Raw genomic sequence first — 25,939 nt, 5'->3', positions numbered from 1 at the left:
GTGCTCGGGCCCTAATTAAAGCTGCAAGCAGCGATGACCGGGCCCTCGCAGCTCTTCCCACAGCACAGGTACTATAGAATATAGACCAATCAGAAGAGGGGGCGGGGCTTAGTTACACCAAGAACTCTAAAACAAGTCAAATGACACCACCCACAAGTTTTTACGAGAAACGGTTGATGAGTTATAGGGAAGGTTTCGGCCAATCAGAAGAGGGGCGAGGCTAAGAACTCTGAAACAAGTCAAATGACACCACCCACAAGTTTTTACGAGAAACGGTTGATGAGTTATAGCCAAAAAAAAGTTTTGGCCAATCAGAAGAGGGGGCGTTGCTAAGTTAAACCAATTAAGGTGAAGCACTCTGAAACAAGTCAAATGACACCACCCACAAGTTTTTACGACAAGCGGTTGATGAGTTATAGCCAAATAAAGTATCGAACAATCAGAAGAGGGGGCGGGGCTAAGTTAAACCAATTAAGGTGAAGAACTCTGAAACAAGTCAAATGACACCACCCACAAGTGTATACGACAAACTTTATTGAGTTATAGCCAAAAAAGGAACAATCAAGTATCGACCAATCAGAAGAGGGGGCACTTCCTGTTTGCCTAAGAAAGTTTGACGCTTCACCACAGTCTCGCCGTTTTACGAAAACACACAATTCGCACAACTTTTCATCATTAAGGTGTCTTGTGTATACCGAGCGAATTTGATCCGATTAAACCCTTAGGAGGAGTTTGTTAAAATGCGACACATGAAAACTGCCCAAAAGTAACAATGGCTGACTCCTGTTTGGTTTCGGACGTGGCGCCAAGAGACTTTTTTGTGAGTCCGGATATGATACAGGTGTGTACCGATTTTCGTACATGTAGTTGAAACCGTATAGTGGTGCTGCCCAATTTTGTAGGGGGCGCTATTGAGCCATTAGGCCACGCCCCCTTTTTTAAATACATAATTCTTCGCCACTTTTGATGTGTGTGTAAAGTTGCGCAACTTTTTGAGTATGTTTAGTGCCTCAAAAACGCGATTCATTCGGCGGAAGAATAATCTTTACAATTACAATAGGTATCACACTACTGTGTAGTGCTCGGGCCCTAATTACAATAGGGACCTCACACCACTGTGTGGTGCTCGGGCCTTGGAACAGGGTGCTGTTCAGTTTAGCACCAATCTCTGAGCATTCCAGATGGAGGCTGCATCTCTACCTTCAGACCAGGCATCTTAGCAGACATAATAGTGCTTGGTCTACCTATTATATTTTTTTTCTTTCTTCTTATTTTCTTCTTCCTAGATTGATATTTCTGTGCATTAGATGTATTGATGTTGATGTATTACCTTGCCTATTGTATTGATGTATATCTTGCTTATTGTAAATCGCTCTGGATTAATTTGTAAATTCTTAATAATACATCACATTCACATCATTAGCTATAGCTCAACATTAGCTATTTTAGAATGTCAAAGTGACCTTTGAGGATTCAAAGTTCCAGAAGATTTTGTCTTCATCAAGGATGACTTCTTCACCTGCAGACGGGGATTTCTTGTACACACCCACAGTGTGAACCTTTGTGCTTCCATCAGGGAGCCACACCCAGTTCATGACATCATAGATTGGTAAAGGATCACCGTTCTCATCAAATGATACATCATCACCAAATGATGTGGTGAAGCTCACCTTTTCCAGGTAATGCACAAGCTAGAAATGTTGATGAGCAAAATAACAAAGAGCAATAAAGTAGGTTAGTACTATTACTACTACTAGCCATAAATAATAGCGCTCGTAAGAGGACCTTTAAGACGTGTTCACTCTTACAGGGTTATAAAGAAGAGTGCCAATGGACTGTCACTGAGCCCGTTTCATCCCCTTACTGCTCCAAACATGCACAAATGCAAAATATAAGGTGCTTCCCTTCTTGCTCCAACTGTTCTCTATCAATCAGGACACTCTCCGGAATGTTTCGGTCCATATCTTTCAATAAAGAAGTGTTTTACTCCAGCTTGTCTCTGAATCTCAGTGTATTTCCTTGTTTTCCCAAACGAGCACTCATTTGGGGAAAAGCGGATAAGCAATAAGATTGTTGAGAATGTATGGCTATACTACTACTACGTATACTATATAATGTAGTAGTAGTAGTACTAGTAGTAACACACACATACCCTCTCACACCCTCCATTCAGCCCACCTGCCATGGCTGTATTGTCTTCAAACTGGCACAGCTGTGCCCAGTGAAAGGCCCTCTTCCTGGCACACACTGCAACATGTCATGGAGAGCATGGGCCAGAGCATACACAGCCTTGTACACGTTGTACTCTACCCTGAGGTTAGACACATCCAACAGAGCACTTTCTGCTGTTCCCAGGTCCTCTTGTCCAGTACACACCCTTCCACCAGCATCCACCCAGTCTGACGGAAGGGGAGCAAATTTACACCGAAAGGTGTGCTCCCAAAACTGACTCACCTGAAGAAACACAATGAAGACTGAATTTATGCTTGACGACAAGTGTTGAACAGCATGTCACGTTAAATGTGTAAACATTCGCATATTTGAGCATTCATGCTGTCTGCCACAAAATGTTAACACGTGAACAAATGAATGGTGGTAAAGGGGAGAGTGTTTTTTTGCAGGTCTTTCAGTCCAAGTGTAACAAAAAGGCAACTGAGTTAAGGTGGAGACGACCTCCCGGTGGTCCGACCAGGTTAGCATTCACCAGCGTCGGCAGGTTAGCATTTCACCAGGTTAGTATTCACCAGAGCGACCGGGAGAGCCGGGGCCGGTACCCACGCGTCCATCTCGGCGGCGCAGAGACAGTCGTGTGTTCAGCGCCACCTAGCAGCGGACCCCCGCCACTGCAGCCCGCTAAAAATGCCGTAACTCGGCCCCCGAGCCACCGGGAGAGACGGGCCGGCACCCCAGGAACAAATGGCACTTACAGGCCTCTTTGTGTATACATGTGAACTGACGGTTGCTTATCTCCCGATTAGGGAGTCTTACTGGTGGTTAAGGTTAGGTTTAGGTATTCAGTTTTCGCCCCCTAGTGGCTGAAAAAGTTACCTCTGGGAACTCAGATTGGGTTTAGGTGTATCTCCTTCCACCCGACTTTCGGCACCTCCACGCAGCCAATCACTTCCACTACCTTAACCCAGTTGCCTTTTTGATACACTCGGACTGAAAGACTGCAACAACAACTGGGTGGTAAAGTAGCTTTACAAGAATTCCCGTTTCATGAAGGGTTTGCGTGTTTAAGAACATAAATTGCAGCTTAAACACTACAGGCCTGTACATACCATGCTGTTTTCATGTCTGTAGTCAGGGTCATTGTCAGGATGTATGTTCAACAAGAAGTCCCTGAGTCCTGCTATCTCTCCACGGTGCACATGAATGGTCAGGGTTCCTCCCAGGAACGGCATGAAGTGAGGAGACTGCAGTGTGGTGGAGAATGTCCAGTAGCCACCAGCTATCCACTGCAGCCTTGTCACGTTCTGCTTTACCACCTAATAATGCCAATATGCGTTGTATATCATACAGTATATAATATAAACATAGTCGATACTAAGCCGAACAGCCCGTACCAAATGAACCTTTTTTTAAATATTTTCTTCTCTTTATACAAAACTAAAATACAGAGCTTCCACACCAACATATTAAGCTGGTAAACCATACCCATTCACAACAACAACAACATCTTTATGTATTGATACACCCCTGGGGTATACAGTATAAACACACGTAGGAAATGAAGCATCCGTGTGCGCTGCACTTTTCCAAGGAAAAGTGTGGAAAATCTACAATTGGTGAGCATTTAAATTTAAATTGCATTTATATATATATATATATATATATATATATATATATATATTATTCACTTCAATATAATTTAGTTCAGATGCCTTGATAATTATGAATGTCTAATGAACATGAATCGTGACCCCAACCAGAGGCGTAATTTCAGAAAGACATAGGAGGTGGCAAAAAAATAGCCCCATTTCTAACCAAGTGAACCATTGAGAGCTTGTAGATTTTTATTATTTGTTTGGGGGGTGAAAAGATTTTTTTTTTTAAAGTGTTCACATGTAATGACAAGTATTCACAAAATAGGGATGCCACGTTGAAAGTGGTGGTTAATAAATGAATGGTTGCATAATAATAAAAGCGAAGCGGCAAACAGTCAACGCCACAGCGCCCTCACTTCCCACATCAATGGTGGCAACTGGCAAGCTAACACCATTGGAGGCGGTGTTGGCTGTTGGGTTCAATGCCTTGACCAAGATACTTCGACATGTGGACAGGAGGAGCCGGGATTTGAACCACGACCCCCAGATCATTGGACGACCTGCCCTACCTCCTGAGCCACAGCCACCCCTGATATGCATAAAATAAGTAAGTCATAATGAATGGCTCCGCGGTGATTGACGATACATAACAGACCGACTGAAGGGATGTTATGTATCGTCCAGGGACGTGCTGGCCATTGGGAAAAGCGGGACAACTCCCGAACGGCCGGTTCATTCCCGGCCGGTCCAGGCCGGCCATTAGGAAAAAATTAAACTGTTTGCACAAAAGTAAAAATTAAACCGTTTGCACAAAAGTAGTGAAAACAGCCGAGATCTGCTGTTTTCACTAGTTTAAATATTTTTTTAAATGATAAATACAAAACAAACGGTTTTGGACATACAAGGTTTCCACCCGACAACGACGAAATATAACTAATGTAATTGGCCCACTGGCTTGTCACTTGTCATGATCTGAAATGCAGCTGACTGCAGCAGGTGTTCTTTAATTAGTCTTTAATTAGCGGCGGTCTGTTATAGAGTGGAGCGGTCTGTTATCCAGAAATATGAGACCTCTGATTTCAGCGATTGACCAGAATCAAGCATTCAAACAAGCCGCGTAATAATAATAGAATTTAAGGTTAAATGTAAACACTAAATGTTGCCCCCTGACCCCAACCTCTTCCATGAGATGAATCATGATGTGCTCCTGTACGAAGACGAGGACCACGCGAGCCGTGGACTCCTTCATGACGGTGACGATCCTCTGAAGCTTGGCCGGGTCGTTGCTCTCCAGCTCATACGGCAGAGCCTCCGCGTACGCCAGACAGCCCAGACCGGACTGGACCAGGTCATGCTGCAGGATGCGGGCGGCGTCGTGGCCCCAGTCGTTGTCGATGAACAGCAGCCCTGCCCAGGTCCACTGGAACCGCTTCATGATCTGGAGCATGGCTCGCACCTGATCGGATGAGGAATGGAGGGGGAAGTGCTTATCATCATAGGTCGGCGATCCCTTAACCCGTGGTGGACTTTGAAGATATTGCAAGTGGGACCATCACTAAGATGTTAATGATAATATATAATAAAAAATGAACACAATCAATCTATTGCTAGGTTTTGAATAAGTTCAATATGTTCTAAAAAAATATACACAGCCCAACCATCTGACCAATTAATATGTCCGATCTCATGTTTGACCTTATACATAAAATGCTGCTGCGAAACAGCGTGTTTGATTATTCATGTAGTGGTGAATGATCTGTATTGTTTAGATCATCACAACGTATGTAATTGAAATGTCAAAAATACATAAAATGGCATGAACATATGGGAGAATCAGTGCTTTGCTATGTAGCAGGTCACCTGGAAGGCAGTGCTTGGAACTGTCCTGAAGAAGGATGGGAACTGGTTCCGGTCACTCAGACAGGAGCAGGCAGCGCTATAACTGACCTGTTAAAAACACAACACCATTGTTCTGTAGTGTAATAGCCCATTGTTCTGCTCTGTTACTAAAGCAATAAGCCACAAGAGGCGAGTGGTTACCGGGGTATTATACACCGGCTGAGAGGCGTTGGGAAACACGAGGCAATAGCCGAGTGTTTCCGACCCTCTCAGCCGGTGTATAATACCCCGGTAACCACAAGCCTTGTGTGGCTTATTGCTTTTCTAAAACGGTCACAATATTGCAACATGAACATTATAACATTCCATTATTCCATTATTGTCCTATGCATGCGGGCGGTGCTTAGAAGCACCCGCACGGCAGGATTTGAGAGAAAATCAAACGCTCGCTTCTCTAGTTCAGCCTCACGGCACAGTGGGAAGAAATAGCGCACCTGGCTTTTATATAAATTGATTCAAGGTGTGGGTTATAGTCTCATATCAGAATCAAGGAATGTTTTAGAATCTGTAATATACACCATTGTCACACCATCACCATCTCTGATAAACATCAAAGAAAAAAAGTCTGCGCACTGTCTGGAACTTGCACAAAATGTTACTCTGTATTTCTGCGTTTTGGTCGTTTAGAGCTTTGTTTCAAAAGTAGAAAAACATAAATCTCTTGCTGCAAACATAGCCCAAACAGTGCAATATTCAGTAGCATAAGACTGGTGATATTAAACGAGGGTCAGAGCAAGAAACCTACCTGGGGCACCCTGTACAAACCCAATATCCTAGCGATGGCGATAGTGGTGGTTGAGGTGACGGCTCCCACGATGCCCAGCACGGGAGGAGAGCCCACACATCTCTCCTCCAGCTGAAAGCTCCGCTCTCTCCCCAGCAGTGACAGCGCTGCACAGACGCCTCCAAACGGGGTGCAGTTATCATAGACACTGTAGCCCAGAGTCACGTTGGGCAGCAGGCTGCTCTTTCTGTTGATCTCCGTGATGGCAAAGGCCATGGTCTGAGCCCACCTGAAGCACTGGCTGCAGAATCTTAACACATAGAGCAGGGTTCCCCAATTAGTTTTCCCCAAGTGCCGAATTATGTCTAGGGTACCAAGCTGCGGGACACAACATTGCAGGGGGCGACGTTGGCGTTCCCGCTACTCCAGCGACAGTTCAGATATCGTCGTTGTCGGGTGAAAATCTTGTATGTCCGAAACCGTTTGTTTTGCATTAATCATTTTAAAAATGATTTAAACTAGTGAAAACAGCCGATCTACAAGCACACAACGCCTCGCGATGCGAGGCGTTGTGTGCTTGTAGATCTGCTGTTTTCACTACTTTTGTGCGACAGCCTTGTATGATGAAGCAGGGCTTTACTTTGCGAAAGAACATACAAATTTGGAGATACAAGGTTTCCACCCGACAACGACGATATACTAGTGTTGTTGCTGCTCTTATACCACCATAGGGGCCTGACAGTAGCCCCCCGCGGGCCGCAAATGGTCCGCGGGCCGCCTATTGAGGAACCCTGACATAGAGTGTTAATTTAAACTTTGAAAGTTTGTCTTTGTACAAACAAATAAATATACCGGTACATGCAAATAGTGTTGTAGTACTTGAGTCAGTGACTCGTCTCGAGTCAGGTCTCGAGTCAGAATTTTTATTGACTCTGTCTCGCCCAAGATTTTATTCGGTCTGGACTCGGTCTCGGGCTAAGGGACTCGGGACTCTTCCCACACCGAGTCCACTCGAGTTAAAGGTATATTCAGAGATTGTATTTCATTCAAATGAAAATATAATTGGTACATTTTCCATTCATTCTCCTCACTAGAATGTGTGCTGACCATATAAGGACTTCCACCATGGCCCGTGTTACGAGCATAGCTAGATTCGGTTTTCAGAGGTGGCCAGCCAGTCCTCGACCAATCAGGGTAGTATGGCTGTTATGTTATGATGTTTGGTTATGATGGTTAAAATAAAAGTTTTGAGAACCACAGTCGCTCTGAATTAAGAACATCTGCTAAAATGCCAATTGTAAACAGCTGAACTCATAAAATGCCACAGTCTCGTAGTAAATCAGTATCATACATATCCTGAAGCTGGAGACGTAGGCCTACCGATATTCAGTGATTCTAATGATCAAAACGAGAACATTATAATTATAATCTATAAAGAAATCTATAAAAAACTAAACATTTCCACGCTGTAAGTTCAGTAAGGGACAAGATGACCCCCGGCCACTTTCATTATCACTGAATGCACCTTTTTAAGAGTCACTAGAATGCATTATAATGTATTATACCCATATTATGAGGAGCCCATTCATTCAGGACCTCATCCTGAATGATGATGTGTGTAAATGGTTTAGTAAGTAAACCCATAGTACGGTGAATGTGTCAATCTTGTGCAAATAATAGCAGGAACTAGAAACTTTTCAAGATGTTAAATTATGTCCAGAGAACCAATGCAAAAAATGCACAAAAAAAAGGATAATACCCACTGACCACAAGGTCTGACCACCCCCCACCTCCCCAACACAAGGCCAGATTAGACCATTTGCTACATGCCACTTCTCTCTCTATGTTTTGTGTCTGTCTCCACAGTACCTATCACATGAGGATTGATTTTTTGTTTTTCTTTTTATCTGGTCGACTTGGTCTCGACTCCCGTTGGAAACTGAGAACCACTTTAACATTTTGTCCAGCACATGTGCTTTTATCTTGTTGTCCTCCCACCAGGCATGTGCACACACATATATATATATAAAAGGGGGCTTGCCTTTTACCCATCTGTAAAAAGTTACCTCTCCAGACCATGAATGCAGTTCTTACTATGGTGAAAGAAATGGCCTCTTTCCATGCCATACCTGAAGGCAGCATTCAAGAGAATCGCCTTGTCCAAACTCTCCTGAACTTGAATGCAGCAACTTTATGTTGAAAGAATTGCCCTCTCAGTATCCACTTGATTATGCTTAGTTTAGTGTGGTATCAAGTACCGGAACTAGCCGACCTCCAAGACGCATTGTGAGCTTGGAGGTCTGCTATTTTCGATATTTTCACCAAAAGGCCCTTTTAGAAATTTCAGACCCTGCATCTCTAACATTCTCTGCAGGTCCCACCATATACTCACCCTTTGCAAGTGGGCTCCCGTGGCTTGCTGGTGAAAGACGGCTCAGAGTAGACAGGGATGGTGTGGATCCTAAAGACGCCTCCCAGAACCAAGTCCCCTGCCTGGTAAACTCTGTTGAGATTAAACTGCTCCTGTAACTCACAAGAAGAGGAAGGCGAGGAAGACAAAGCAGAGAATGAAGAGAACAACATCAAGGTCAAGTACATGTATGAAAGCAGGTGTGTGTTTAGAGAAGCCCTCATGACTGTCCTCCTCTGTCTAAACCCCCCTCCCTCCTCTAAAGCCTTTGTCCAGTTGTTACATTTTATACACAGTGCTGTGCCATCCCCTGTGCCCACCTGTTAAGAACATTACGTAACCTTTCACACCACCCATCAGTTCTGTGCCATCCCCTGTGCCACCTGATGCCACTACGTAATCTTTCATGCTACCCATCAGGGCAGAGGTAGAGGTAGGGCTTGACATACATGAGTAATCCTGTCATATGACAGAAAGGTTGTGTGTGATGGACTAACGGACACACACGCACGCACGCACGCACGCACGCACACACACGCACGCACACACACACACACACACACACACACACACACACACACACACACACACACACACACACACACACACTTACGATGTCGATGATGACGTACGATGCTCCAAAAGAATATGTTGGGTTGATTATTGTGGTTGGTTTTGTCTGTGCATAGCCAGGTGGCTGCTCAGACCGATGCATGATCCGCAGACTTTGTCACAGTAGGGGCAAGGAAAAGGCGGCAGTGGTGGTCGATGGACCTTTAGCACGTTGGTGCCTTTGCACACGTCGCTGTACTCTCCTCTCTGTAAACTTCTCCTCTAGATGAGTGATTCCCTGGTGACAGGTAGAGCTCCAGGTGTGGCGATCAACAGCCAGGGACTCTAGTGCTGGTGGTTTGATATCACACTTTTTCAGGAGAGTTTTAATGTGGTCCTTGTAACGTTTTTTTTTCTGGCCCCCATCAGACCTTCGACCATCTAGAAGCTGGCCGTATAGGATCTGTCGAGGCAGGCGGTGGGCTGGCAACCCATGCCCAACCCATCTGAGATGTTTTTGTGCAAGGAGCGCTGTAATGCTGGGTGTGTTGGTCCGGTCGTATATTCCAATATAGGGCACCCTGTCTTCCCATGACAAACCCAGGATCCTTTGAAGGCAGCGGATGTAAAAGGCCTCACAGGGTGGGACACACGGATCATGGACAGGGGTGAATACATAGTCTTGGCCACGCCTGGCGAAAACAATAATGATAATAATAATCACATACAGCCCTGTTTCTTTTATGGTATATAGCGGTTCACTGTTGTGAGATAGAGTGCATGTGTAGCCTGGAAATAGAGGCTGAAAAACCGCCAGAAAGGGCATGCACATCCAAGGCCATGTAGGCTGGGTGCTGGACTAAAAAGCAGTATGCAATAAGTAAGAAAAATAGTCTGCACACCAAATTTGCTGCTCCCAGTTTCAAGTTTGGTAACGTTTCGAGTCTGACGGCACTTCCTAGGCTGAGCCCTGCCAATCGGGCTCAGCCCTATTGGCATGACGATGTGTGCGTTGGTCTGGCGAGTGGGAGCCAATCCCCACAACACACTAACACATATGTGCAAAATGTCAACCACAGTCAGCAGACTTTGAATTCAAGCTTTGGGCCACAAGGTGAATTATCTCTGTCAGGCCAGGACAACCGAATGTGAGTGCTCATGTTTTTACTCCTGTGAGTTTTACTCCTGTGATTCTTCCGTCAGTCCATCCATCCGTCTGTGTAACAGCTAATCTCTGGCACCGCTGGACTGCTCGGAGTGATTTGGACAAACACTCCCAGTACTCTAAAAGAAGCTCCGCCCCAAATGTGGCATTATGTCCTATTAGTCTTGAACTGCTCGATGTACAATAAAACACATTTTGCCCAGGATTCCTAGTTTCATGCTACTCCCCGTATAGGCCCGGCCATTTCTGCTTGTCAAGATCTTTCATATTTTCCTGAAAAAAACACTTTTTGTTCCTACTCGCATTAATCCTTACACATAATCCCCAGAGGCTCGTAATAAAGATGCTGACACATCAGATATTTTTCATTAAATTCTGGTCGGATATGATTGACTTCCAAGTTGTGCGGGCCCTGGATAGGCGGCAATATAAAACCCGGCCTAGGGCTCTATTTTGATTGTCTTAAGCACCAGCTCTTATGCTTTAACTTAAAGGCCTGTCCATACTGTCTCCGACCACCGAACTTTCCAGAAAGGTCGGTTCAACTACAAAATGGATAGGCGGCAACTCAGTCTGGTGGAGATCTGCCCTCCGAGGAACGCATGTTTCTAGTTGTCAGTGGGGTGGCCTCTGTGTTATCAATGGCCAGCTGTATCGTAACGGTCACTTGAAGAGAGGGACGAAATCTGACCAAGCACCGCTTGTACACCAGCCCCGTCAGCCCAATAGATGCTGGGTCCGACCTCAAAGACAGGGGTCTTGTCTGTACAGGGACAAATGTGTCCGCGGCGAGACTTGGCCTTGTCCATGGCACGTTTAAGATTTTGTTTTTACACACCATTAATGTTCTTCTTTTGTGCATCTCCAGGTTTTCTTCAGAATATGTATGAGACTGTTCACCATGACACTACTATTACTACTACTACTACTACTACTACTACTACTACATCATACTATTACAAACTATGACACATTAGAAGTCCATTCATTACAGTGGTTCTTAAATGTTTTATTTTCAAGGACAAATGGATTGTACAAATGGACCCATATAAGGGTCCATTTGGTTCACTATCAGAGTTATAGTCCTGAAATGGTCATTCAGGGCTAGCTCTTCATGTGTTTTTGTGTACTCATGTCTATTGCAAAAATGTAATTTTAACAAAAATGTCCAGCCCAAGCCAGCATGGTGATGACCACTGCTCAAAGACGACCACACCACTGTCTCTTATGTTGTGTTTATTATTAAATTAATATGAGGAAGAAAATGTGTTTATTTTCATGGTGGGTTCAGAGAGAGAGCGGTAATTGAGGGTAGTCTCCACTTTGGCTTGCTGTGTTTAATTAAAGGACTATTCCTATAAAAACTTAAGTCAAATACTGTAGTTTATTCAGACTAGACCTTACCCGTTCGAAGATATGTGCTCCAAAATATGTGCAGAGTGTGGGTTGTGGGGAAAGTTACTGTGGTGCGTGCGTGAGAATATGTGGGCGCATCATAATGTAAGGAGCAGCTCATGGAGGAGTGTATATTTATGATGCAAATAATTTAACAGCAAATTTAGGTGAATAGAAGTATGAATGCGCTTGCTCCGTTTTTTCATACCCGTTGGAAGATGAGACACATATCAAACGCACCTGGTAAAAGCGAGAGAGAGAGAGAGAGAGAGAGAGAGAGAGAGAGAGAGAGAGAGAGAGAGAGAGAGAGACAGAGAGAGAGAGAGAGAGAGAATGCACATTCCTAACTGTGAGAGAGAGAGGTGTGTGTGTGTGGGGCTACAGATCCCATGGCCTGGAGGAACGGACCGTAACCATGACAACAGGCAAAGGAAACGCTAATAAACAGCTTTAATTTGGGAGAAATGAAATAACGGGCTCCGTCAGCGTTGGTATAATGCTAATGGCCAATACCATGTGAACTTTGGGTAGCCATAAATTATAACTCCGGAGAGGATGCTAATATGCGGAGGTTATGTCTCTCCTGGAGTTATAAGCCAGAGTCATATGGCTCTCGCTGGTTGAGCTCCAACGTCCATACTACGCTCAAAACATGTACATATCAATAAGTTGCTCACCGATCCGTCGAAACAGCTTTATATCTACCGGATCGCACACTCGTTGGCATGTGTTAGTCCATATGTTTCTAATAAATTAATGTTTACTAAAACTTCTCCGAGACTCACGTTTCCTCGTCGCCTTCAGAACGCTTCAGAACTACAGAACGTTGGAATACTTCCGCATACAAAAACGTCATGTCCTAGTATGAGCGAATCGCAACGGCGATCAACGTCACGTGATATGTAGCCTCGCGTAGCCAGGCTTTTACTCATCTCGCGTGATATGTTCGGCCATTTTTACCCAAGCAGTTCAAAAACAAGGAAAGCGATGAGACTCAGTGAAGTTTTAGTAAACATTAATTTATTAGAAACATATGGACTAACACATGCCAACGAGTGTGCGATCCGGTAGATATAAAGCTGTTTCGACGGATCGGTGAGCAACTTATTGATATGTACATGTTTTGAGCGTAGTATGGACGTTGGGGCTCAACCAGCGAGAGCCATATGACTCTGGCTTATAACTCCAGGAGAGACATAACCTCCGCATATTAGCATCCTCTCCGGAGTCATAATTTATGGCTAAACTTTGGGATCAGTTGCTAAAGCGAGTGAATAGATAAACGTAGATAAGCGTGAGCGTTAGAGCGTTAGAGCGTTAGAGCGTTAGAGCGTGAGTGAGTTTGGAAAATTATATGTTTGATATATCTACATATTGGGGTATTTTTGTATTAACTCATTCTGTGCCAATGACTGCTTATGACGGTTTTTTTCCAATAGCCCTGTGTGCCAATGACGGCTTATGACGGTTTTTGTGTTTTTTACATAGAAAAAAAAAAAAAAATCATTTTTTTTTTTTTTTTTTTAAAGATGTCAAAATGACCTGAGATCAGAGAGATGCTTTTCTCTGTTTGTGTGTTCGCTCCCTCGTTTAGCTGATTGAGAAAATGTGTGTTCATGTGTGTCCATTCTAGTGGATGGACACTTTTTTTCATTCAAACAGCTCTATCTCTGGAACCATTTGTCCGATTGACAAAATTCTTTTTGCCACTGAATCACAACAACTGTGTCTGTTTCTGTGGCGGAAAAAAAAATTATAAAAAAAAAATCATTTTTTTTCATTGCATAGTAAAGAAAAACATACAAAATCTCGGCACAGCTACCTTGGAGCCATTTTGGCATCTGGCACAGAATGAGTTAACAACCATTTCGATTTTTGGTTGCCCGTCCCTATCTGTATTATGTCACTGTACAACAGTGTCATTGTTAATTAATAAGACTCAATGGCTTCATTCATCACTGCAAATTAATTATTTTCCAACAGTTGCACCTGTCGGCTCACTATTTCATCACCCCTGGGCCAGATGTCATCACTGGGAAACACACACACACCTGCCCTTTGCTCACTTTAATATGCGTCCACCTGGGAATAGTTTGACGCTCCCAGACGATCAGAGATGTCCGCCTAGTACGCCTACACACCGATGTGTGTGTGTGTGTGTGTGTGTGTGTGTGTGCGTGCGTGCGTGCGTGGGTGTGCGCGTGCGCGTGCGCGTGCGTGCGTGCGTGCGTGCGTGCGTGCGTGCGTGCGTGTGTGTGTAGCCCCAAATAAGCCCTTTACAGTCTTCTTTCCGTTGGAGGTCCTTGGTATTCAATTCATGGACATAAAATATAGCAACAAAAAACATTCAAATTTCACCGCAATTATAAAACCCTATAGGGCTCTATTTTGATTGTCTTAAGTACCAGCTCTTATGCCTTAACTTAAAGGCCTGTCCATACTGTCTCCGACCACCGAACATTTCTTCAGAAAGGTCCGGTTCAACTACAAAAACGCGCATCTTCTGAAAAGTATTACCCCGAATTAGGGTTCGGAAAGCTGCACCTCGGAAAGTCAGAACTCTCCGACGAAAAGTTTGGTGGTCGGAGACCGTATGGACAGGTCTTTAAGTTAAGGCATAAGAGTTGGTACTTAAGAGTAAGACAATCAAAATAGAGCCAAAAAGAGAGGTGGGGTAACGTATGGGAGAAGTGATGCCGTAACTACCTCCGCCTCTGGCCTCCTGAAAGGTGAATTGTTTTAAGGGAAGGAGTCGAGGAATTCCAGACTTGGGTGGCAGTGCTGTAGAAGGATAATTTACCCATATACTGTAACCATATCATGAGAGGAGTGTGTAGTAACTGCACTTCTATTGTATAGAAGATAAAAGTTGATCAAGGAAGTGTTTGCAACTCTGCACCTGTAGAGAGGCTTTAGGGCCCCTGAGGGTTCTGTGACCTATAAAGAGGCAGGATGTGGGGAGCTGAGTGTGTTTTGTCTCCTGTCGTGAGAACGAGGACTTATTGTTATTGATGTTTGTGGTCAATAAGTCTGCACGTAGACGTGTGGTCGTACACTTTCACACGGGAAGGTACACGACCACCTGTGGACGTGTACTCGGGTCGTGTTCCCATTGTGGGTCAATGCGAAAGTACTGTGTACACGACACGTGCATGCGGTGCAGCTCAGGCATCAAAGCACACGCGTGTGTGTGTGACACGTGCTTGTTCATTTTGACCCCGTCCCGCACGCCATGGTGTGTGTGTGTGTGTGTGTGTGTGTGTGTGTGTGTGTGTGTATGTGTATGTGTGTGTGTGTGTGTGTGTGTGTGTGTGTGTGTGTGTGTGTGTGTGTGTGTGTGTGTGAGAGAGAGAGAGAGAGAGAGTGCGTGCGTGTGTATGTGTACGTAAATCATAAGTGTGTCCAAAACCACTTTGTTTGACAATAAATTAAGTCAGACTGGAACAGACTTCAGTTCAGAGTGCAACAGTGACAACACAGGAATATTGGACAATGTGAGTAAGATACAGTCTAAATATATTATAAATACAGTACATGACTTACTACACTTACTACAATGCATATGTAGGCCTACATGGTAGATAATGCTTGTCAAATATTACTTAAAGGGGACATTTTCAACATTGAACTATTTTATTAATATACTTTATTTTTTTGTTCCCTACATTTCTTTTTTTACACTATTATAATTTCAAAACGTTAAAAAAACAAAACATTGCCAAAAAAGCATTACGAAACATTTATTTATTTTGTCAGTAATTTTGCGAATAAATAAATTAATACCGTAAATAAACATTTTGAGAAATAAAGCTACTTGTCATAAATTAGAAGTATTTAATTAAGACGTAGTGAAATAGCCGATCTACAAGCTCACAACGCGGCACAAAGCAACGTGCTGTGCGCTTATACTGTAGTTGTGCTATTTTCACTAGTTTGGCTTACAGGGAAATGTCTCTCTTTTGTGTCTCGACATGAAAGGTTTGGAAACTATAGCAGCTTGTGACACACATTTCATTTTGTGCCGTTTTTTTTAGAAAGTGTTCTTTGAATTTAAACATTGAAGCAGATCATATTAAAGTTCAATTCAAGAGACTTTGCACCATGGGATGAACGCCATAGTAATTATTGACATATTTGACATAAATGCAGTAGTATGTATTGATATGAATAGATCTAACATATAATTTTCGGAATGTCTGAGTGAGTGTCTGTCTGAGTGTCTGAGTGTCTGTCACAGCGTTTCTCCTCAATGGCTGGAGCAATTGATCTGAAATCGCATCACCATAAGCATATGAACACACCTGACATAACTGTGAAGCCCGTTTGTCACTTTCACAAATCATATGCTGTATATTAGCATTTTTATGGTGTATCTACTAGCTATTCTGCATCTAGCATGAGGCTTATCTATTCTGCATCTAGCATGAGGCAACATGTTTAACCAGCTGTGTGTGTGTGTGTGTGTGTGTGTGTGTGTGTGTGTGTGTGTGTGTGTGTGTGTGTGTGTGTGTGTGTGTGTGTGTGTGTGTGTGTGTGCGCGCGCACACGCGGGTGGGGGGGTTGTCTGGCCCCGTTATAGATGTTGTCCAAAAATCATGCAGATCGGTACACAGTATCTCTGTAGCCATTAAACGAAACGGGTATTTCTTACATTGATGCTCCTACATATTATCATGTAAGCACCAGTTAAAGTTACTTTCCATCCCTCATATACTGTGTGCACAGTGCACACCCCATAACCCACACACTGCACATCATTTCAGAGCTCATATCTTTGAACGGGTAAGGGCTAGTATAGAATATGAAGAATATAGAACAGGGGTGGGTGGGCAACTTGGATGATGGAGAGGGCCACTATATTTTCACTTTTTCATTTTCAGAGGGCCACAATGCATATACAGAAATAAAATAGCAAAAATAGACGATTAGGAGTGACCCTGCGCCGTGTGTCGGGGAGGTTGTGTGTGACCTGAACAGAGAGCATGAGTTAAACAGAGGAGGAGTGTTTTAAAGGGGCCCATCAATGAGCTCAGCTGATGTGATTGGAGCAGGCCATATTACGTGACTTGAGTTGATGTTGACAGACAATGTTGGGAATGACAGCTTGCTCAATCTCTCAGTCTCGCAGACGTTTTAAAACTCCTATTACTCAACAGGTAGTTCCGACGATGCAATCTGATTGGTTAAAATAGCTAATCTACCCGTGCTCCAAACCAGCATGATGGCACAGCAAATAAAAGAATCAGCTGTGCACTGTACTGTCCCAGCACTATGCTAAGCGGCAACTAGCACTTTTCATTGGAAGTTCAGGGACATACCGGTAGTTGCTAAATCCGGCATTAAAAATGTATACATTTCTATCGAATATCTTAATTACAATGAAATGGAGTTGTCATGTTTTATTTTTTTTTACAGGTAACTGTTGTATAATCGCAATATTACACTTGAGGGTCGTGCTTTACTGTGATTATCGGTGATTATCGGCACTTCATCGGCACTTCAGCGCCGCTTACCAAACTCAGCTCAGTTCGACACTGGTGAATGCTAACCTGGTAAAATGCTAATCTGCCAACGCAGGTGAATGCTAACCTGGTTAAGGTTAACCACTATGCCTAAACCTAACCCAAACCTATAACCTCAGTAAAACTATGCCTAAACCTAACCCAAACCCATAGACGGGTTTCTGGTCCACGTTACACTGATAAGAACTAGATGCGTGCGCAGGGTCAGTACCAAAATTAGCCAATGAAACAGGCGCTCCCCAAAACAACAGGTTTGGGGATTGGACGGAATTGATTACATGATACAGTCAGCTGTGCATTTAGTCTCAATGTTTGTAAACAAGAAACCCGTCTATACCCTCAGCAAAACTATGCCTAAACCTAACCCTGAAACCAAACTCTAACCCTAACCCTTAGTCGAACTAATGAAAAGTGGAAATATCGAGATTTCCCCACTCAGCACTGCCTCGTTCCTGCAATAACCACAGTAAAGCATACCTTCTCCTGTGATATTGCTTAATTTCAACCTTATTGTAATTGCGACCGTCAGGTCGCATTTACTATCAAAACCTCCACCGGCTGTCCGTCCGTCAGTCCGTCGGTCAGTCAGTCAGTCAGTCAGTCAGTCAGTCAGTCAGTCAGTCAGTCACACGTCACACGTCACACTTTTGCCCTGCTCATATCTCCGCAACCGTTGCCCCGATCCATGCCAGATTTTGCACACACACTCCTTGCCTGCCAAACCACAACCTCCAATCAATTCTCACATGGCCCTCTTCTAGCGCCACCATGAGGCCGATTCTTGCTAAACAGATTTTTGGACACTGCTCCTACAATTTTTGCCCTAAAATCACGCAAATCGGTACACAGTATGTCTACACTCATGTCATCAACATGGATCTGTCCCATATAGCGCCACCATCAGGCCGATTTTTTCAAACACATTTTTGGACACTGCTCCTACAAATGTTGCCCTAACATCACGCAAATCGGTACACACTTGCTCTACACTCATGTCATCAACATGGATCTGTCCCATTTAGCGCCACCTTCAGGCCGATTTTTTAAAACACATTTTCGGCCACTACTCCTACAGATGTTGCCCTAAAATCACGCAAATCGGAACACAGTATGTCTACACTCATCTCATCAACATGGATCTGTCCCAAATAGCGCCGCCATCAGGCCGATTTTTTCAAACACATTTTTGGACACTGCTCCTACACATTTTGGCCTAAAATCACACTGCGACCTGACGGTCGCTTATCTCCCGATTAGGGAGTCTTACTGGTTGTAATTGTATTGTATTATAATATCCTTATCCTACCAATATGCTCCAGGTTTGCAGAGAGAGCTCATCATCCAGAGAGAGATCGTCAGATGGTGTGCAGTGATCCTGACTCTGCTGTTTCTTCTGCTTGCCATAAGAACCACAGACAGGGCCCTGCAATGTGAGTATCTGCGAGGGTCAAAGGTCAAATTCATTCATGTAAAATGAGACTTGTCTCACACAAGAACCCTACATAGTGTGTCGGTTCTCTAGCACTTCATTATACAGTATGTCACCTGGGGGACGGGCCTCCATTCCGAAACACCACCATTCCGAAACCCCACCATTCCGAAACACCACCGTTCCGAAACACCTCCATTCCGAAACCCCACCATTCCGAAATTTTAATTATTTTAACTTTCACCCACCTCCACCCACTTTACCTCAACCACGTTCACCCCCCCACCCACCTCCTCCCACTTTCACTCACCTCCACCCACCCACCTCCACCAACTTTAACCTAGCCACCTCTACCCAATTTCACCCACCTCCACCAACTTTAACCCAGCCACCTCTAACCAATTTCACACACATCCACCCACTTTGGCCCCCCCACCTCCGCCCACTTTCACCCGACTCCAAGGGGCAGGAAAGTGGGTGGAGTTGGGGGAAAGTGAATAGAGCTGGGTGAAAGTAGGTGGAGGTTGATGGAGTGGATGGAGGTGGGTGAAATTGAGCGGAGGTAGGTGGGGGTGGCTGAAACTTGTTGGATGTGGGTGAAAATGTGTGGAGGTGGGTGGGGATGGGTGAAAATGGTTGGAGGTGAGGAAAATGGGTGGATGTGAGTGAAAGTAGGTGGAGGTGTGTGGAGGTGGGTGAAAGCGGGTGGAGATGGGTGGGGTGGCTGAAGGGATCTGGATGGAGGTAGGTGAAAGTTAGTGGAGGTGGGTGGGGCTGGGTGAAACTTGGTGGATGTGGGTACAGGTGGGGGTGGAGGTGGGTGGGGTGGATGGAGGTGGGTGGGTGGGGTAGGTGAAAGTGGGTAGAGGTGGGTGGAAGTGGGTGGAGATGGGTGGAGTTGGGTGAAATTGGGTGGAGGTTGAGAGTGGGTGGAGGTGGGTGAAAGTGGGTGAAAGTGGGTGGAGGTTGGTGGGGGTGGATGGAGGTGGGTGAAAATGAAACTGAATATTCGGAATGGTGGTGTTTCTGATTTTCGGAATGGTGGGGTCTTATAGAACAATGGGAAACCCCACCATTCCGAATAATGGAAGTCAATCTTCGGAATGGTGGGGTTTCGGAATGGAGGTGTGTACCCTAAAGGGAGATGGGGAGAGAGAGAGAGAGAGAGAGAGAGAGAGAGAGAGAGAGAGAGAGAGAGAGAGAGAGAGAGATAGGCGGCGCGTAATGAAGGCTAGGGGAGGCTGTGCGCCTTCCCAAATGCTGCTGGGTATTTCCAAATGATATAACCTAATATAAAGTAGGCTACGGACGCTGAACGCAGCTTTAGGCCAATATAGACGGCGGCGGCCGCGGCGCTGAGAACAGCTGGCTGTACAACAAGCTTCAGTCATACAGTATCCTACACACTCAGATCGCGTCGCGGATGTGCCCGGTGTGACTCTGAGCTTGGAGGTCTGCTATTCTCTGGCATGCATTCCGTGTTTATTTTTAGGCGGAGCTTTGAATCTATGATGATGATCGGCTTGGCCTTTTTTTTTCTTCTTTTCTCTTTTTTTGGTGCCATTTGGCAATGTGTTCCCAGACGCACAGGACGCACAGTGCGTCATGCATATTATACGTCCATATAACTAATAGGCCTATTATTCACTTTATTATCAACATGTTGCAATTATACGTCCATAATATAATTAATATAGGATATAATGCAGCAGCACTCTTTATGTGCAAAGCCCTAGTGTTGACGGGGGTTCCGGCCGTTCCGGCTCACTTTAAGCCCTGCTGGTGGAATAATCTGCTCAAATTCAGATTTTCGGAATGGTGAGGTCCCGACCGCAATTCGGGAACCCCCCCTTTCCGAAAATCAAAATTCGAAAAGGGGGGGCTTCGAAAAGGGGGGGTTTCGAAAAGGGGGGGTTTCGAAAAGGGGGGGTTTCGGAATAGAGAACCGTCCCCCTCCCTTTAGCCTAATTCTAAACGAATGTCTGCGTTTGTGCTTGCATTTATTATTACAAAACTTACAGTAGTCTAACCACTTCAACCATCCATGAAATTGATGAAAATAGCCGTTTTACAAGCTCAAAATGCAGCTACTTTTTGCGGCCTGATGCCAATGTGCGTGCCGTGTACGCTACTATTGCTTTCAAGTGATGAAAAGCACAGAAATAACCTGTATTTCTCCGGTTATGTAGGCTACTTCTCAGAAAGACCCACAGCATCCTCAAAGACCTATCCCACTGTTTGAACTGAACGGGACTTTTTTTTTTACTTCGTAGGCTATCTATAGGCCTACTTTTTTATAAATGTAACTTATTGTTTTGTCTTAACAATAAAGGTTTGCTCCAATTTCGTTGTTCTTGAACTTGTTTTATGCAACAATATACCGGTAATAAAGCTCATTCATTCTTCATTCATAGCCTACTTTTCAAACCAAATTAGAACTTTCTTGCGATAAATTAAACAGTGTTCTGTAACAGCTGAGATGGCATATTTATTTCAATGACGACAGTTTTAAATGACAATAATAATTAAATAATAATAAGTAAACGCAAAAAAGTTTTGACATCAAGATAACGATAAAAGTAATTACCAATACACACACACACACACACACACACACACACACACACACACACACACACACACACACACACACACACACACACACACACAGAGCATCGGCGAAGTCTGTGCACCGCCGTGCGCTGCCGCGCTATGAGCTGATAGACCAATTTTGAAGGAGGCCTATAGTGTCAAATCGGTTGTACGTGATTAGTGGAGCGCCCTCCTTGACGTTTAGAAAGTAGTTAGGCTATAGTAGGCCTAGTTGTCATGAAGTTCAGCGCAGTTCACTTTTTCAGCTGTGAGACTGTAGTCTAATTAGCAGATGTCATCTCTGGTCGAATCCCCACACCAAAAACTCCACTCAAACCTCCCGAGACCGAAACCCTCGATCACCACCAATTGCCTTTGCTTTGATCCTTAATTGGTGTACCATATTTGTTTGATGGCACAGCAGGAGCTAATGACCGGCGCAATTCACACATCTATTATTTGTTTTTCCTTGAAAGCAAATAATGACCGGCGCTAATTGATTCATTGACTGGAGTAATTCACACCTTTGTTTGTTTTTCCTTGAAAGCAGTGCATTAGCCCATAGAGGCTAAACTCGGTGTCCTGCATCCTCAGAGAATAGGTTAAAACTGAACTGAAAACTGAACTAAATGTGTTAGACATAAGCAGTGCCATTTACTTTAATGAAAGGAGAAACAGGCAAGACAGGTTTTTCTTTTAGGATTAGCCTTAGCAATGTAATTGTCACCCTTTATCTCAGGGAAAAAGAGAGAAAAAAATCACCAGCTAGGGGTCATCTGGCTTGTGCATTGCTGTAACTGGGAGCTGGGCTATCAGTGGTTCTCAACCTGTGGGTTGGGAACCAAATTATTTTGGGGGGTCCCCAGATGATTGCAATGGGAAAATGAAATCAATCAGTCTGTCTGTCTGTCTGTCTGTCTGTCTGTCTGTCTGTCTGTCTGTCTGTCTGTCTGTCTGTCTGTCTGTCTGTCTGACTGTCTGTCTGTCTGTCTGTCTGTCTGCCTGTCTTCCTTCCACACTGCTGTGTGGACAAATTTAATGAATTTTGATATTTTGATAAATGAATTAATAGGCCTACTGTCAATGCATTTCCATTTTTCAATTATAAACCGAATAGCGCAAGTAGGCCTAGGTCAACGAGTCAACCCAATTAGCGCAGCAGTCCCGCAGCTGGTCTGATTGACTCTGACCAGCTCTGCGCTTCTCAAAGTTACATTAGATCATTTAAACCATATTACATTCTCAGCCAAACTTTAATGATAGTCTATTCTGCATTCTGGTTGTCGTCACCCCAAATAACGGATTACTTCTTCATGGACCTTCAAAATGCATCACAGCAGCAGCACAGTAGCCTATAGGTAAAGAGTTATTCACAATTCACATAGTAGTCTTTATTCAGTTTATTGGATGACTTTTCAGACTGAATAATGCAGGAGCAGCACAGCCAGCCAGCAGGTGCACTCACTGCGGGCGACCACCGTGCACCCAAATCGATTATCACATTCACAACCATTGATCAGGCATCACGCAATAGTTTGGCAGGACTGCACGCATCATCATCGCGGGACGGAGATAAATTAGGCTTGATGATGGATGGGCTGCAGCTGATGTGATCATAGCCTACTCATAGAGCGCTTTCTAGTCTCTGTCTCTCCGTTCTCGTAGGCTACTCCGATTTTTTACTTAGGTAAAAGTATCAATAGCCTACTGCATTATTGAAATACTTTGTTACAAGTTAAAGTCCGGAATTCAAAATGCACTTTGGTAAAAGTAGGCTACGAAAGTGATGACATCAAAATAGGCTCACAATGTGTCACAGCGCAGCGCGACGCGTTGTGAGCTTGTAGATTGGCTATTTTCAAATAGTCTATAAAACGGGGCTAAAGGCACTATGTTTTATAATAGCCAGGCCTATCATAATTTACATCTGCAAAGTAACTAGCTATGTTTACTTTTCATACAATTGTAGTGGGGTAAAAATACAATAGGCCTATTTGGCTAGTATTAAAAAGCCTTCCCAAACGTTTGGCTCACCCGCCGCCTTGAGAAAGAGAGATGCTCTCTCATGCGAGAGAGAGAGGCTAAAGTCAGATATAAAGATAGTCTTATATAGGCTATATTCGGAATAGAGGGGTGCTATTGAAGAAGAGCAAACACCCCCATTTCGAAGAATGGAAGTCAATGATCGGAAAGTGGGTGCTTTTTCATTTCGGAAAAGCGTGGCTTATATAACATTTGGAGACACCGCTATTTCGAAGAATGGAAGTCGACGTTCGGAATAGCGGGATTTCGTAATAGCGGGGTGAACCCTTCACAGATATGGCCTTAATAATGATGACATCAGGGATCGCCATATATGGGCATATAAAGAGTTAGTATTCTTCAGGTTAACATTCACCAGGTTAGCATTCACCAGCATCGGCAGGTCAGCATTCACAAGGTTAGCATTCGCCAGCATTCAAAAGGTTAGCATTCACCAGCATTCACCAGTGTCGGCAGGTCCGCATTCACGGGTTAGCTTACACCAGCGTTGGCAGGTCAGCATTCACCAGGTTAGTATTCACCAGGTTAGCATTCACCAGCATCGGACGAATGAGGCGTCAGAACAATGAGACGTCGGAAACAATGCCCTGGGGGACTGAGATTTTTGGTCTGAGGGAACATAGGGCTGAGGGAACATAGGGTCCTATTTTGGGATGAGGGAACATAGGGCTGAGGGAACATAGGGCTGAGGGAACATAAGGCTGAGGGAACATAGGGTTGAGGGAACATAAGGCTGAGGGAACATAAGGCTGAGGGAACATAGGGCTGAGGGAGCTTGAGCATGGACCCCTGCCGGATCACGAGAGTGAGAGCTCATAATTTTGTATTCATTAGTGTACTGTTTCCCCAACAGTGGGTCGGGACCCATGTCTGGGTCTCCGAGCATTTTTTATGGATCGCGAGTAACTACCCAATTTCCTACATTTCAAAGAATATCTAAAAAATCGGAAGATTAAAAAAAAAAAACTTTTCATCAATTAAAATTCCAACATGTTTCAAAAGTATTTGATCAATAAAATGGATAAATCAAATTACCCTATCCATACATAAATGTAAGAAGAAAGTTTGTGTAGTCCCGGGCAAACACCTAATTTCTCTTTTGGGTCTCTAGCTAAAATGTTTGGGAACCACTGCATTGGTGCATTATCATTGATATTTCAATTATTGTCAGGGATGTGGTGCATGATAATGTGTGTATAAACCCTCAAATTCTGGAAAGTTCTGAACGTTTTCTGTTGACCTGGTAAGCTAATAATCATTATTTACAGCCGTGGGGGTGAGTGGTATAACCAGACAAGCATCATTATTAACCTTTTTGTATATATCTTCAATCAGGTGGTCCCCCGCTAAACATGATGACACCAGGAAGAAGGGGTGCGGCAGCAGGAACAGGAGGTATGTCTTGACATGTGCTCCAACTTTAGAAGATCAGAACAATAATTGACGGTTAAGTCTAAGTAATTGTAACAGAATTGTTTTCACCATACCTAATTTCTATGAGGTGTCCGCCTAAATACAATACATGAAACATCGTCCAGACATACAGCCAATCATGTTGTGTATATTGTGTGACCCCACATGCATGAGGAGGCCCATGGCCCGCCACAGTTACAACTCCATCCTAAGGGGAACACTGTAAATTGAAGAGAATGGGCCCTCGACTCTGTCAGAGGAGCAGTCACCAAATGTCACTCGGAACTCACCACCATTATACCCTGAAACGTTCTTTACATCCCCAATAGAGGAGGAGATAAAAGTGTGTTTTAAAGATTCCTTATACTGTCCTGTCACCTACGTGGAAGGTCTTCTCTGTGTTAAAAAAAAGAAGCTCCATAAATAAATTAAAACATCTATATTAAAAATCTGATTTACCTGAAAGTGTAACATGGCTATTCTGACATTGACAATGAGAATACTTGTATAATCAGTTATTTCTGTGTCATTTCACAGTGACAAGAGGCCACTCATCATTAGGAGGCCTAGATGACTGCTGTAAAGCGTTCTCGGGCAGGGAAATTGCAAGATATCAGGTCAAAGCCTACAGACACCAGGTTGCCGGACAGGGCTGCGACCTAGACGCCATCATGTAAGTATTGTATGAATTCATACCGTGTTAAGATATTATGTTGATGGCTAGTAAGAATTCAGCGCAGCGCATCTGTTGGCTAATTTGGTCATATAGGCCGGAGCGGAGGCCACAGGTTGAGTTCTGAAGAGAATAACAATCATGCTATAATACAACTAATGTATAATTATAAATAAATATATGAGTAAAACCACATTTATATGTGTACAATATTGTTGCTTGATGAAAAGAACAGATCTTGTCGACAAGGGACACCACTGTGTGACAAATTATAAATTAGGCATACGTCTCTAGAGCACAAAACCCTGTTCTGGAATACTCTTTGGCTCAGTGTTTCTTTTTTTTTTTTTCTATA

At 44.0% G+C, this 25,939-nt stretch overlaps 1 protein-coding gene across 1 annotated transcript in view; it reads right to left on the bottom strand.

Annotated features, from left to right (window-relative positions):
• The window catches only part of LOC308285231 (uncharacterized protein), a gene marked incomplete at both ends in the record, with an annotated part of 72,146 nt that overhangs the window by 24,775 nt on the left and 21,432 nt on the right, over positions 1 to 25,939 (bottom strand). The window contains 6 exon segments of the mRNA XM_080725950.1: positions 2,311 to 2,454; positions 3,282 to 3,416; positions 4,945 to 5,223; positions 6,412 to 6,691; positions 8,783 to 8,913; positions 9,612 to 9,703. Coding sequence (XP_080582076.1) covers positions 2,311 to 2,454; positions 3,282 to 3,416; positions 4,945 to 5,223; positions 6,412 to 6,691; positions 8,783 to 8,913; positions 9,612 to 9,703 — 1,061 coding nt within the window.

Source organism: Nannobrachium achirus (genome assembly GCF_963921795.1).
Source record: "Nannobrachium achirus genome assembly, chromosome: 5".
In the NCBI taxonomy this organism is placed as follows: Eukaryota; Metazoa; Chordata; class Actinopteri; order Myctophiformes; family Myctophidae; genus Nannobrachium; species Nannobrachium achirus.
Note: the sequence above shows the minus strand (reverse complement) of the source record. Positions and strands in the feature narration are given on the sequence as shown.